This window comes from Lepidochelys kempii, chromosome 7 (genome assembly GCF_965140285.1).
Source record: "Lepidochelys kempii isolate rLepKem1 chromosome 7, rLepKem1.hap1, whole genome shotgun sequence".
Taxonomy (NCBI): Eukaryota; Metazoa; Chordata; order Testudines; family Cheloniidae; genus Lepidochelys; species Lepidochelys kempii.
This window is the reverse complement of record NC_136386.1, coordinates 96667979-96684093: the sequence shown is the minus strand read 5'-3', so window position 1 is coordinate 96684093 and position 16115 is coordinate 96667979. Positions and strand designations below refer to the sequence as shown.

General features: G+C 38.5%; 1 protein-coding gene across 9 annotated transcripts in view; it reads right to left on the bottom strand.

Annotated features, from left to right (window-relative positions):
* The window catches only part of CFAP46 (cilia and flagella associated protein 46), a 141051-nt gene that overhangs the window by 107942 nt on the left and 16994 nt on the right, over positions 1-16115 (bottom strand). For all 9 annotated transcript variants that reach the window (XR_012160032.2, XM_073353952.2, XM_073353955.2 and 6 more), the window contains exons 7-12: positions 12227-12350; positions 9999-10093; positions 8515-8625; positions 7299-7398; positions 4395-4493; positions 971-1161 (exon numbers count right to left, since the gene is read on the bottom strand). Coding sequence is in view for 8 of the 9 variants with exons in the window: in XM_073353952.2 (XP_073210053.1) it covers positions 971-1161; positions 4395-4493; positions 7299-7398; positions 8515-8625; positions 9999-10093; positions 12227-12350 (720 nt within the window). In the remaining variant the exon portion in view is untranslated. The remainder of the gene's footprint in view (positions 1-970; positions 1162-4394; positions 4494-7298; positions 7399-8514; positions 8626-9998; positions 10094-12226; positions 12351-16115) is intronic.

The following is a 16115-nucleotide window of genomic DNA, read 5'->3' as shown; positions in this document are numbered from 1 at the left end:
CTGTCTTTCTTGGAACAGGGCTTAAAACTCTGAAAAATATCCCCCAGGCACTTAAGACAGTTGGCATGAGGTCACTCACAGGCACTGATTTTCTGCAAGAGCAACAAGACTTGCAATCTGGAGACTGAGGCATGACCCCGATACCAGTCCCGATATCTAGGCAAAAACCAGAGAGTCCAAACTATCAAAAACTAAAACTTAACTCTAACGTTAAAACTATGTAAAACCTTCAGACTACTCGAGAATTATAATAAACAGATACTATGAGGGAAGGACTTGAAAAGGCAAGAAACACCACCTCTAACAACCGCCATGAGCAGTAAGAAGGAACAGATGGGTGGATCCGGGCCACTCCACCTGTTCTACCTGTGCATAGTAGCACAAGGCAGCAGTTGTGCTCACTTCACTCCGACAGGTGCCATAGACGGAAGAAAGTCTCCAACAACTGTGAGCTGGTGCACATATCCCTATGGTGGAATAGACGTGCAATCAATCAAATTATTATATATTGTGTAGTATTTTTCCCAAATGCAGGGATGTTCTTGTCAGAATCCAGGCCATATTCCAGCATATTTTATCACATTATGATGACACAATTTCCACATATAATTTCAATTGGATACATTATTCCTCACTTCCTGTCCTAAACTGCAGTGTTTCTGTATACCATTAATCATTTGTGATATTTCATTTGAGAGAAGGCTGCATTTTAGTGATAGATAGGGTGAGATACAGATTATCCAGATATTAATTTATTACAATCTGTTGGGAAATTTTTCAGAGATGTTTGAGATCTACATAAGGGAAGGCTACAATAGGAATGTGATATTATTTAGGTGTCCTGTTTAAATATTATTTTTACCCACCTTTTACTGATGCCCATAATTACCTTTTGGTCTTTACATTAGCTTTCAAATGACCACTATTTTCCAAAGTAACAAATAACAACGTACATAGCATAGTAACTTACCTGTCAATCTTTTCTAAGCTATCAGCAACAGATATTAATGGTTTTCGTACATGTTGATGCAAATTGTGTTGTAGCAGTGGAAGGCAAAGATTCCACTGTGTAGCACAAACCACCTGAATAACATTAGGGTCTCCCAGTCGAACTGCATGTTGCAACACTTGTTCAAGTCTTCTTATCACTTTCAGCTGAGTCTGTAAATAAAAATTTACTTCACATTGATTATATATACATATAATACAAATGATTTGCTAAATATTACTGTAAAACTGCAATTTTAGGTTCTTTCCAACAGAAAACACCCTCTGTAGTTTCTGATTTATGAAACTTTCACATACCTCAAGTGTACCCCATATTTCATGCACAGTACATGAATTTTTTTTTTCAAAAGTCTCATTTTGACTGCTAAAGAATGTCATTTTAGGTACTCTATAATGTTACAGCTACTGCCACACTCAGCCAAGAGCCTGTCTATCCCTATCGCCTATGATAGCAGAAATCCATGATTGTGGATTATTTGTGAATTCTGAGGATTTAGTAAATTCATCAGATGCTGAGGTTCTAACATGGGGTAGAAAGAAGAGAAGAAACATTATAAGTGGGATTTTCCAAAGGAATCAGTCTTGGCTTAACTCTGCTCCATTCAAATCAATGGCAAAACTCCCATTGACTTCAATGTGAAGCCAACATAGAGCTCTTTGAAAATCCTAGCCTACATAAATAGGGCTCTACAGCAGAAATTTACAAATTCATAGCTTTCAGTAGAGTTTTAACACAGTAAAAACTAAAAAGAAATTTAGTAATATGCATTTGTTTTATGGATACTTCTTAAATATATCTAAATTTCTATTACATTTATTCAAATGATAATAGCACTGATATGTTTTTTTCTAATTATTCAATAATTGAAATAAGTGACTGATATTTTAGGTTCCAAACATGTGAACACTTCTATTCAGAAGCAACTTTACTCAATGTGACTACCTATGGGAGTCAAGTTACTCCTTCATGCATGTATTTGCAAAATCTGGCCCTCAATGTGTGTCACATTACACTCCATATGTTTATGTAAATATGCTTAGGAGTGTGAATATAAAGTAACTGGAATATGGTTTATGCAAAAGGTCTCTTATAAGGTATCATTACAAAGCTTATGATCTACTGAGTGTGGTTATCCTATTTGTATAAATGTATCATTCTTGTATCTCAAACTAGCAATATGAAATATAACTCTGAGGTCCTACTGTAATTATGCAAAGTGTGGACCATTAATGGTGGCTTAGGATCTTGATGGCTCCCATTAACTAGAACAATTGGTTGTAAATGGCTGTTTACTTGTAAATCTTCCTGTGTTCCTGAGAGTCAGGCCGGAAAGAATGGAGGCTTGGGGTCTTACAGTGACGTGTGCTCATGTCACCTGAACTGGAATCCATCTTAAACCTGGTGCTTTTCCATTTAGAAGGAGGGGTGGGGATCCAGAGAGACAAAAGATTCCCGCCTTACGCTAAAGCTACAAAAGAGGGTGGAACAGAATAAAGGGGGCTGCAGTCATAAGAAAACCCCTAGTTACCACCTGAGCTGGAATTAACAAGAACTGTACCAGGAGAAAGGATTGGGCCCAGACTAAGGAGGAGTCTAGTGTGTGAAAGAAGCTTATTGGAACATCCCTGAAGGTGAGATTTACCTGTATTCAGTTTCTTAAATGTATTAGGCTTAGACTTGCGTGTTTTATTTTATTTTGCTTGGTAACCTACTTTGTTCTGTCTGTTATTACTTGAAACCACTTAAATCCTACTTTTTATACTTAATAAAATCACGTTTGTTTATTAATTAACCCAGAGTAATTGATTAATACCTGGGGGAGCAAACAGCTGTGCATATCTCTCTATCAGTGTTATAAAGGGCGGACAATTTATGAGTTTACTCTGTATAAGCTTTATATAGAGTAAAACAGATTTATTTGGGGTTTGGATCCCACTGGGAAGTGGGTGTCTGGGTGCTGGAGATAGGTGACTTGCTGAGCAGTTTTTGGTTGAAGTCTGCTGCTTTGCGGACGTGGACCAGACCTGGGTCTGTGTTGCAGCAGACTAGTGTGTCTGGCTCAACAAGGCAGGGTTCTGGAGTCCCAAACTGACAGGGAAAACGGGCTCAGAGGTAATTCCAGCACGTCAGAAGACAATCCCAAGGAGGTCTCTGTGACCGAACCCATCACAATTTGTATGCAAACAGTTTCCCTAGATATGATGCAAAATATGAGTATGACACAGCATTCCTTTGTCCCCTTTTTTCCATTGACTGCACACCTTTAAGCTGGGGGGAATTTGGCTGGCTGGCTGAATGAAGGGAACAGTGCTTTATGGGAGGCGAGGGAGAGGTCAAACTGCTGCAGAAGGGGCCAGCATGGTGTCACTGACTCATCTCCTGAGAACTGGGTGGACATAAGGGCTTAAAAGGCACAGCCTGTGTGGTGAAGCCCCCTTTTACAGCAGCACCCACCCTTCTTCCCCTTTAGGTGGTGAAGTACCAGCTTTGGTCTAGACCTGCTGTAGGCATTGCACTAGCAGACTCATTTTAGGGGGGCTGGGAAGGAATTTTTTCCTTATCACCAAATTGGCATAGGTGGAGTTGGGGTTTTCTTGCCTTCCCCACAGTGGCTTCAGGGAGAGCTTTGTTGATGTGTGGCACGAAGGGAGTTAGGCTATATGTCACAACTCATTATGTAAGTGTGGGGCAGATATCCAGTGCAGGTATTCCTTAGGGAACGTGTACAGTGACCAGATAAATGGCTTGGTAAAAGACTTTAAAAGGAGATGTTGGTTAAATGAATGGAATGAGAATAGAGAGGAGCTGGGGTTCCTATGAATGGTACAGCAGGGAGCCAAACCGCCTTTCTTAAAGCCCACCTTAAACCCTCCTACAAGGGGGGTGGATAGTAAGGTGCCCGCAATGGGTTGGCTAGGAGACCCGGATGGAAAAAGAGAGGGCTAGCTGATGGAAGTCCCCTGGGAAGTTACTGAATAAACATGGGGTTACCACCACTATACACTTTTATCTGCCAGGTAGTTCCAGACATCTAATAGAGCTGCAGCATGATTAAAACCATATCAAATGTCTCCTATCCTTCTTTTGGTATAGCCAGACAATTTGGTTCCTTCTTGTGGAACAACATGATATGGCCCTGTTCTACCGAATTGTTGATATGATGACAGAACAGAGGATTCTATTTATTTCACTCAATGTTCTTTTGTTCAGGCCCATTAGAAAGATATTATATTAAAATTAATGGATATAATTGAAAATGATCTGGGTTTTTTTTTACAAAGTTGCATGAGATTGAGACACACAGTTAATGTGCAACTTTTGAAAATTTAACAGAAAGTTAATGTTCACCTTCTTCATAGAAATTAGTGCTAATTAAAGAACATACCTCAACAACACCTTTAGTATAAGTTGCAATTTTAGTGCCAAGTTTCTGGACTTCATATTCACATTCCAGACATTCTATTTCAATCAGTTTTCCTGGCGCCTATAAAATATGAATATATAAAATATATTTGTAAAATTAATTACAAGTATAGTGATTTAGACCCCAACCTTACAAACAGATGTGCTAGTGAAGTCCACCCCGCCTCCCCGTTCATATACATTGCAGACTTTGGGAGAAACTGGCACAGGAGATGGACATGCCAGTACAAAGGGAATTCTCAAGTGTCTATCTCCAGTCATTTAAGGTTCACAAAGAGGATTTAGAAGGTAGGAGATTTCAACCCATTATATTTGCAAAGTATAGTAGAAAGGGCAAATGGAACACCAAAGATTTTGTGTTGATTGAAAAGGACAGGTACCTTTAATTCTTTTTCCATTAGTTTATGTCTTTGGTTTTATTTTGAAAACTTTTGTTTTCCTAGCTTTATGGTTTTACTTTGACAGTTTAAATTAAATCTTTTAACTGATAATCCTGTTCTATTACATCTAAAACATGCAATTCTCAAGAGTAAGACAAAAGAGTCAAGAATGATGGTTGACTGTTTCTGAGCTGGTACTGGACAAAATTATCTGATTTTACATGCTGGATGGGGTTCAATACTATTGTTGATATTTGATGCAGATGTTTGCTTCTGAAAGGTGCAAAATTAAAATCTATATGAAAAAAGTATTCCAATAGGTCTCTCAATAGTACAGCAGGTCAAGAATTTTCTGACAAAACAGAATTTCAACAGAAAATGCTGATTCATCAAAAATAAACTGTTTTGCAGAAATTTCTCTGATTCAACAAACTTTCGTCTGATCTCAGTCCCCCCCCACCAGTGCTCACTAGCTCATTGCCCCCCTCCACCAAGCACACTTTACTCCCCAGCTCCCAGTCTCCTTGCCCAACCAGAATCAGTCTTCACACACTAGGCTCCTGCTCCCAATATACTCCCCCAGTCCATCCCCACAATCCTCTAGGTCCAACACTTGTGCCCTCTGCATTTGAATCAGATGCTTTCCTCCACACTGCCTGAGTGACAGAAAGCGTCTCACTGAAAGCATAGATGATCAGGCTCCCTGCTCTCAGATCTAGTGATCAGCCCCATCCTGGCCCAGAGTAGCCAGAAGCAGCCAGTACAAGGAAACTGCAGGTTTGCCCCATATCCCTGGGCTGCAGTATACTCAGTCACTCTGTGGAGATGGTTCATTCCACAGCCTGCTAACATGCTGGAGCTATGAAGGGCAGAAGCATGCTCAGTCACTTTGTAGGGGATAGCGCATGCACAATTTAGTCAGCACTAGGAGCTGTGAGAAGCTCAAGCATGCTCAGCGAGGATGGAATCTTTGTCGATTTTGGGTGAACCATGATTTTTCAAAGTCTTATAACTTGGCCACATTTTGGCAGATTTTTTTGGAGCAGTAAAAAAAACACATCACTGACAGCACCCCCTGTTGCCAAATTTCAAGCCCCATCACTGACAGCTCCCCCGTTGCAAAATTTCAAGCCCATATTCCAAAGCATGGAGGGGTGCAAGAGTTCTCCAAACTTTATTTTTCCCTACCCTCATTCTTGGAAATGGCCAAACCATTTTGGTTGAAATTAAAAAAACAAAAAACAAAACAAAACACAATACCAAAAAACAATCAGCCTGAGGTAGACAGCTAACATGGAAAATATCAGCCTCAGCAGTTAAAGTTTGGTAAAGTTACAAGCAACTGAAAATAGGGGTTTACAATGGAAATCACCAGGCAACCGTAATCATATTGGTTGAGAGGGACACAGTTTTTGAATCTGTAAATCCCCCTCTTGCCCCACGGGAACAGCAGCTCTTCCACACACTATAATGCCTGAGAACTTTAGGGCTCCCTGTGTGCAGTGGTAGACAATAAGGGGACAGAAAGAATAAACAAGAGTGTCCCCATCAGCCAGTCTGGAGGTGAGAGTGGACAGGGACAAACACCCACCCAGACCAACAGTTATAGTGAGAGCATACAGGACAAGTACACAATACTCCGCTCCAATCCCCTAGTATACGCTTTGTTTGCCACCATAATCTAATTACTACAAAATAAGAATAATTAAAACAATAAAATGTCAGGAGAAGAGGCTTGGGGAAGGAGCAGGACTCAACCCCTCAAATCCAGCAATGGGAGGGGATAGCAAGAACAGCTGGTTTCACAGCCTATACAGACTTGTGTGTTCATTGAAGGAACAGCCCTATGACCTCCCATTACCAAGAAGAGAGAATAACCTGAGGTATGTTTTTGGCAAGCTCCTCTTGAACTGCCCCATACCTTAACCCTAACCAACAGCCTAGCCTTGGCACATATGAATGCCCCACTTCCCTCTCAGCAGGGGTGGAATCCACCTGCTGTATACTGAGGTTGATTACACAATATTTTATTCAAAAAGAGTGCCATGAATATTAAGTAAAATATCACTGCTTTTACAGCTTACATATTGATGGCTGACAGAATCTTCCATGGCTGGGCTGGTTACATCTTTTCCAAAACTGCGACATCATTTTGGGAGAGAGATACCTCCCACATGAGGAGTTTTGGAGGTATCCCCAATTAAGACTTTCCACAGGAGACAGTTTCAAAATATAGACAAGAATCTGTATTTAACATTTTATTTAACAAAACTTTTCTTTTAACTATTCTGAGACAAACTCTTTTCCTTAATCGTTCATCTTTTCTCTAATTTAGGGACAGAAAATTTATGCAAGTATCTCCTATTCATATTAATGAGGGTTAATTACATCAGTACCTCAGTGTGAGAATAGGCCTTGATGCATACAGAATTGTTTTGAAGCATAATAACAATAAAGTATTAGACCAGTGTAATCCTAGCACTTACTTTAATCCCAGCTTGCTTCAAATCATGTATGCAATCAAATGCAAGTTGGATAGAGTTTAATTTCAAAGAAAGACGAGCCAATTCTAGAAGCAAAGGAATTCTGCAAAAATAATAAAATCATTAAAAGATCATTTGTCTCATCCAATTAACTTGATATAATTCCTTGATTAAGGTGATAAATCTCACTTGGATTTCTCTAAAGTATCTGAATTAATACTGCAGGCCATTGTGATTTAATACTAGCACTATACAGAATCAATACAGTAAACAGTAAATTAATTAAAAGCAGGCTAACTGATCAATACTAAAATGTAACTGTCTGTGGGAAATTATCAACCAGTGAGAGTGTTTTAATGGGATCCTACAGGGATTGGTTCTTAGCCCAACACTATTCCTTATCATCATCTTCACTGATCTGGAAGAAAATATAAAATAATTGCTGACAAAGCTTGCAGATAACACAAAGACAGTCAAGGTGGCAAATAATGAGGTCAAATCATTAATACTGAGTGATCCAGGTCAGTTGGCAAACTTGATGCAATCAGATGTCATGCATTCTACTACAGCCAAACATAAGGCCATATATCTTGGAACAAAGAATGTAGGTTATGCTTACAGGAAGGGAACTGTATTCTAGAAAGCTGTGACCGTAAGGAGGACTGAAAGATAACCTAATTAACATGAACTTCCAGTGCAAATTATGGCTAAAAAAGCTAAGATAGTACTTGGATGGATTAATAGGAAAATATCAAGCATGAAGAGTAAAAAGAAGATATTACCTCTATATACAACATTGGTGAAACCACTGCTGGAATACTGGATCCAGTGTGGTGTCCGCACTTCAAAAATCATGTTGAAAAATTAGGGAGGGTTCAGAAAAGAGCTGGAATGATTTAGGTCTGGAAAACTGTATTAAATTGAGAGACTAAATTCTATCAGCTCAATCTATTCAGTTTATCAAAGACAAGGTTAAAAGAACATTTAATCATGGTCTATAAGTACCTACACGGGGAGAAGATATTTGATACTACAGGGCTGCTTAAATTAACAAAATGGGACCTTGATCCCTCATTTGAACATCTAAGTACTATTGCAAATAATGATGATGAAGAATAACTACTTTCACAAAGATGAATAGAAATTGTGCCATGGACTTCATGGGATCAGAATCAGGCTCATCATGATCTTTCAGAGGGCGATGACCAATAAAACTTACTTTTCATCAAGAACTGAAACTGAAGAATCCTCGTCATACTGTTTCAAAAATTCAAACACGGTATTCAGACTTGTGGTGGCTTCTCTTGGAAACTCATTTGTATCCAATTGTCTGCAATTATATTAGAAACGGATGGTTATTTAATCAGAAAAATAAATATTTCAAATATTCTTCTGTAACACTCTGGGTACACCTACACTGCAAAAAAACTCCCAAGGCAGCGAGTCTCAGAGCCAAGGTCAACTGACTTGGGCTTGTGTGGCTCACATTGTGAGGCTAAAAATATCAGTACAGACTTTCAGGCTCTGGCGCTGTGTCCTGGGCTCTAAGACCTTCCCTACTCACTTGGTCTCAGAGTCGAAGCCTTAGCCCAAGCTGAATGTCTACACTGACAAATATAGTCCCATAGTGCAAGCCTTGTGAGCTCAAGTCAATTGACCCAGGCTCTGAGGCTCACTTCTGTGGGTTTTTTTTTTCTCTGTAGATGTATCGTATGTCCCCTAACCACAGTAATGTTTCTACCTCACCATTTAAGTGGAATGTACTGCTGCTTACTGTAATAGAATTATTCAAAATGAAAGTAAACATAGAACGTGGCAAGAAATAGCTAAGGATTCCCAGAAACAAGATGCCATATAAGAAAATATCCACATGAACACCATATGATTGGATATCTTGAATAATCTAGATTCAAATGGAATCTGGAAAATGTTTTGAAGCCCAGGCAAGAAGAAAATTTCAGAGTGAGAGAAATGTTAGAGCTGGAGAATTAAACTGAACGTATGGGCAAGGAAAAGGGGCTCAAAGAAAAGAGTGCTCAATTCCGCTCTTATTTACATAAGCAGAAGTTATTCCAGAAATACCTCTATCTACATAAGAACAGAATTTGCCCTTAAATGAATGGCTCTTTGGTTGAGAAGTTGGGAAAATTAAGTGGTTAAGTTTTTGGGACCATGGGCTCAGTTGTGTTTGATAGTTGCTAAAAGAAAGCAAGGTCTAGATGCCTGTGTTTTGTTCTTCGTTTTTAAAATTTTAAAAGCTATAGGTGATAATTTCTCCCTTTATGACTTGCCCCCTATATTTAAGATGTGACTTCCACAATTCTCTCTCTCTCTCTCTCCTCATTTAAGATTTATGTACAGTTATCTGTACTCAGCTACATTTATGCAATGATGGCTTTCAGACATCTTTAAATTCCCTCAGTTCTCAGCATAATTTTCACACAATGGCACATTGTCCCAGTGGATCATTTCACCTCTTTCCCTTGTGCTAGGTGCTGGGAGAAGGGTGGCACTGGATCCATCATGGCTTCTCCACAACACCCAGATTTCTAGGATTCCTTTAGGCAAGAGGATTCCTCTAATGATCAGCTAAGATGGCTTTACAAGCTGCTTTGTGCCACCAGAACAGGAGCTAGGATCTGGATTTACATATTTATTGTCAGAAATCAAAATTCAAAAGGACGTCTGGATTCCAATACTTACGATTTTATTGTTTGAATTTTATAAATGACTGACAAACTGATGGAGCTTTGTATGTCTTCCTCTATCTGGGAAGCGTTCATTAGTTTGTGATGCACCTACAAAAACGGTAACAAAATAATTCACCATTTTAATAAACCACAAAGGAACGGGTCATCAGCTGGTGTAAATTAACGTAGGTTCATTGACTACATTTTTCCTTCCACAGATTTTAAGGCCAGAAGGGACCATTGTGCTAATCTAGTCTGACCTCCTGCATAACAGGCAAGAATATTTTACCTACTAGGGCTATGCCAATTTATGCCACCTGAGGATTTGGCCCATTAAGTTAAACCTCTACATACTATTAGGATTTGATTTAAAGTACTAACTAAAGCCCTAACAGTCTCCTCCAGTTACTGTGGATGAACACTGTTCCACTACTGTCACACACCTGAATATTTACATACTATTAACCACAGCCCACAAATTCATCTGCTCTGATTTACCTTGATTTACTGCCTATTGTATTCACCTTCCACGTGCCAACAAACATGACCACCTCAACTTCTCTCACACCTCACCCTGCCCTCTGTTCTCCCAACCATCTCACCCTTTGTGAGGAAGGCTTAGCTTCCCACTACCCCCAACAGAATGTTTGGTTATTTTAAAAGCTCTTCCATTCCTGCAATACCTTCCTTCAATCTCTTTATCTCCTTCCCGACCCATCTCCCACTCAAGAATTCTCTATGTTTATCCCCTGCGGAGTATTTTTCCTCATGCAATGTTATTTAAAAGCTAAAAGCTTAAAAGATCCTGGAATCAATTATGCTATTACTAAAGCACTAAAGGGAGTGCAAAGCTTGGTGGCACTGCTGAGACATTCAGTCCAGATGCAATTTTAAAACCATTTTATGTTCATTTTAAGGCCACTGCCAGGCTGATTTTCTCAACAATGTCTCCAAGCAGCTAACAATGCACAGCCTGGCTTTGCCTCCATTTTACTGCTTCACTAATATCACAATTGCAAGGAGTCCTGCACCCGTTTTAAAGATTGGAGATCCAATCCCCCATTTTGTAATTCCTCACTGGGGTACGAAGTCTTGCCAAACAATAAGGATGTGGAGAGCTCAGAATTATTAACATTAATTAGTGGACATGAGTTGAGATCTCATAGTCTCCTGGTTCACACACAGTGCATCCAATCCTAGGCCAATCAACATTTTGAAGATGAAGAGGATCCATCAGTGGCACATTGAAGTGAGATGCTGGAGAACATGCTTAGGGTAGGTGCAATGGTGATCAATTTTAGCAGCAAGTCTCTAGCAAGCTCTGTTAAGCAGAATGCAGATTGCAAATGACAATTTTTGACAATTTGAGACTTGGCCAAATCTAAATGGATTTTAAGGGAGACCACAAGAGGTACTTCTGTGACCCCATAAACATCCCCTTGCCAAATTTCAGTTCTGTTGCAAACCATGGAAATGTTATAGCTCCCCAAGAAATGTTTTGGATATATTTGGATAATGGGAAATGTAAGGCACACTTAATAAAGAACTGTCCTATAGACTCATCTTCATTCATTCATTTCCCCAAACACTTTAGCTGTTCTGGAATTTTTGCTTTTTAAAATAGGACTTTCTCATATTTAAATAGTTTACCTTGAGTTACTTTATTTGTGAGCTTATAAATGTAAACTAAGCTTATTAACATATTGGATGAAGAAGAGTTTATTAACCCAGGTTATGCTTATTAAGTTATTAACATGGAGTATCCCCAAATATTATTATCACAGTAGCTATCCTTATAAAACTGATTTATAAGAATAATCTGGTATAAAACTCCAGTGATATTACCCCAGGGCTGACTTTAGCCTACAACAGCAAAATGAATAATTATGCAAATTATTTTCACTGTTGATATCTGCCTTTGTAATACATCAGTTCTATGTTGCTTTACCTTGCATTATTTGTTATTTCAGTTATACTCAAAGTCCTGAAATTTCTGATAAATGGAAAAGAGAAATTCAATAATAAAATTTACCAGAAACTGCATTCTGGGATATTTTGTGATCTTTATGTTTTGTGATAAAACACTTTTAAAGTGCTGAAATCCTTTATCATGATGCTGGGAAAACTCTCACTGACTTCATAGGGCATTTTGCTAGTTCTAGAATCAAATTCTGATCCTTAATTTAAATATTACAGATTAGATAGATACAGATATAAATATATAGATATATTTAGAATTACCATTAGAGAAAACATGTGTTGGTATTTATCTGGAACATTATTTTTAATGAATGCAGCTGCTGTAGATGAAAAATCCACTGCTTCTTTAATTTTCGAAGCATCCAAGAAACATTCAAGTAGCTCTCTGCAAGACAAACAAAAATATATTATATTAAACATCTAATAACACTTTTTATTATCTAAAGAAAATTTCAGTTATTTACATTCTATCAGGAGACTTTATAAATTCATGCTTCACCCAGAAGAGCTGCATGCTCCCCATTACAGTGCTATAGAGAAGAATGGTACTATAAGGCAATAATTCCCAAACAGGATGTTAAACTACAGACCTCCTAGTTCCAAGCCCTTTCTTCATCTACAATATTTTATAACTTTTATCTTCTATTTATTGCAGCTTTTTCAAAATCACAATTACAAAATATTCTCATAAGTGACTAGATTTGAAGGTTTTTTGAATACTTTTCAATCAAAGAATTAAACAGAAAAATTCAGAAACTGTGAAATGAAACAAGCTGGTAAAACATTTCAGTGTGCTGTGTTCTCAGATTTCTTTTTCTCTACCTGATGAAAGGATTGGATTCACAAAGCTGTCAAGTCAGATAAATCACTATTCATGCCAGGAGTTGGATGAAGTATACCTGTTGCATTTTCAGTATTTTATCAGGATTTAACAAGTAGAGACCCATTGTTAACTCTTAAATAACGCATTTTAATGTTTCTAGCAAATTAAAGTAAATGTAAAAGATGAAAAGGTTAATGCAAAGAGACTACTTCTCCTGCAGGACATACATTTAATATGCATTCACAAGTTTCCCCAACATTCCCCAAAGAGGATATTTTCATATAATGTGATTTATTCATAGCATGGTATTTTTCACAGCCTTTAGCATAACTTTTGGATTTTTTCTCTGTTGGATTCAACTTTTCATTCCCCCCCCCCAGGGTCCACTTTAAAAAAAAACAAAACAAAAAAAAAACCCAAAGAAAACAAAATAGACACTGTAGTGCAATAAAAGATACTATCAGATGTACAAGGGATCATGTTACATAAATGTTATTTTCCCCCCAGTACTAAAGCAGAAGACTTGGTGGTAAATCTCCCACTGATGTCAATGGTGCAGAAGCAGGACCAGTAAATGACTGCATAATCAAAATATTTTAAATTGTGTAACAGTTTAAAGACTATAACTAAAGGCCAAATTGTGGCCTGTCTGGTACAGCAACAGAGGGGTACAATGCATAGCATTGTGCAGACTACACCTCACCTCACACAGGTAAACAGGAAGGGACAGATGGGGGGAACTGGGAGGAGCTTTAGCGCCACCCCCTCCCTAACATCCCTGCCAGAGTAGCTGTGTCAGCACAGAAGGGAACATATGCTGCACTGAATATATACCTGCATGATTTACTCTCTCACTGGAGCAGTGGGGAGACCAGGATGGAAATTGTGATTGAGTCATAGATCTCCCTCCTGGGCCACACATGGAGCAATGAAACATCATACTGTCCCTTACTCTGGGCTTGACTCCAAGCCATAAGTGTCTCTACATCAGAAGAAAACTCAGTGGAGCAGCAATTTAATCCAAATTCTCAAAATGAAAAGTTTTCTGATTTTCATCTCAAACTCCGCAACAGAATATACCTCACTCTTGCGTGAGACCGCTTCTTTAAATTCAGTCTTTATTTTTTGCAAGTACAGTGAAAGCATAGTATAGCTTGTCCTACTGTACTGCTGTCTTAGCTCATGATAAATGGTGTTTGTGTGGTGGGGAGGGGAAGAAATCAAACACTGATTTATTGCTTTCTTTAATATGAAAACTGAAAAAAATATGGGAAAACAGAATGTGTTTATCTATAGTATAATTTCCACAGCCTTGTACTTCTTGCCTCTAGCTGGCTGGAGTTCAATATTCTAATTGCTCTTCAGTTATTCCATTTTTCTTTTACTTCACAAACAAGGAAATTAGGCCTTTACCTAGAAAGGCACTTAACACATGCATAACTTTAAGCCTTTTAGTCTTTATCTCATTGAAGTCAACAAAATTAATCCTGAGTTTAAAATTATGCATCTGCTTTGCTGGATCAGCACTTTAATGAGGTTGAAAAGATGACAGCTGTTTAGTTGGCCCAGTAGCATGAGGAAGAATTGGTAATTGAACTGAAGGAAATTTTAAATTGAGCTAAATTCAGGGAGAAGGGCAACAAACATTTAGATCAGAGATATTTTAGAATGGATTTTTGTTTGTTTTTAAGAACTTGCTTAGGCAGAACCAAGAAATTGGTTAAGTTACTTGACTATAGGTCTCCTTACTCCCACACACTTTATATCTAGAGTAGCTATGTTTTCATCTTACCATTATTGTTTTGGCTCCTGCAAATATTGTTTGCCACGTTAGGGCAATTAGGTAGGAAAAAAGAACAACTTTCCAGAAGGAAGGGACCAGTTTTTGAGTGAAAACAGTTTCGTAAAACATACCAGCAGTAGCATGAGTGGAACCCAAGAGTTTTAAAAGAATAGGAAGAAGGCCCCTGAGTCCCTGATGTAGCTTTTTAGCAAATCTTGGAACACTGTGGAAATTCTAAAGAACTGGAAAATTGTGCAAATATTTTAAAAGGCTGTACAGAATGGCCTGGTTAACTATGGGCTGGCAAGCCAGGAATCGATCTCGGGCACAGTTTTGGAAAAGCTGATAAAGGATGCAATCAGTAAATAATTAGAAGACAGTATTATAATTAAAGTTAAACGTGGTTTTATGGAAAATAGGTCTTGTCAACCATTACTGTATCAACCAAATTTGTGATCTCATCAAAAATATCCAGTTTATTTGGCTTCTGTGAGATATTTGACTTAATACTGTATTCCATTCTAATTAAAATATTAGCTCTACACAAAATCAATGTAGCACATTTTAAATGAATTAAAAACTAGCTAACAGATATCAAAAATTGTAATGAGGAAAATTATAATCCAGTGGGGATACCTCTAGTGTCAGAGGCTCATTAATATTCTTTGCCAGGATGGCCTGGAATTCCTTGCAGTGTCTTTGGCTCATATTGCTAAGATCAATTACATTCAAAGAAGGGGGAAAATTTTCCAACAGATTTTAAAAAATTAATTTTGTAGCCTTTTTGGCTAATGCTCAGACCTATTCATTGAAGGTATTTAGGGGACATCAGAGATAAAAAGCTTTTAGTTTCCCTCCCTAAGGAAGGTCCTCAAAGTAGGTAGAATGTCCTCATTTTCTCAATACCGAGCACCCTTAAATCAAGGTTCAGTTATACAAGCAGACTTCTCAGTTTGTGCTTATTGCTCACACCTCTGTGGTGGAGAGGGTGAATAACTGGACAAAAGACCATCGGAAGTGACTATAAGACTCTTTTGCTTTCATCACACTGGCTTTCACTTTTTCCCAAAAAGAGAATTTTACTCCTCAACTTTCTGCTGCACTTCATTATAAATGCCAGAAAAATGCATTCATGAATACTTGTGCACATCTATGCCCAAGGCCTGGCATCGCTACCCATTTGGGGATGGGGGCAGAAGGGACAACTCATTTTCATTCTCTGAGAGATGAGGTTAGATATTTGAGACCTATAGCCATTAGGACTGTCTGGGCTGGAATCAACATATTTGAATGGAAGACCCTACAGAGACAGTGGAAAACCTAATGACCACAGATTAGCACCTTGCTGCAGAGGCAGCTGAACAGCATGGCTGGAGCTGGAGAACAAAAACAAGGTAACAGGCGGCTGTATTAAAAGCTGAGCTCTCAAAGACACAGACACATACCTGGAGCCAAAGACAAAGGGACAGAGCAGAAAGGACGAGCCAAGATGGTTTCACCAGCAGCATGCCTTCAGGGAGCCCTTGCATTGGCCAGTCTGATCT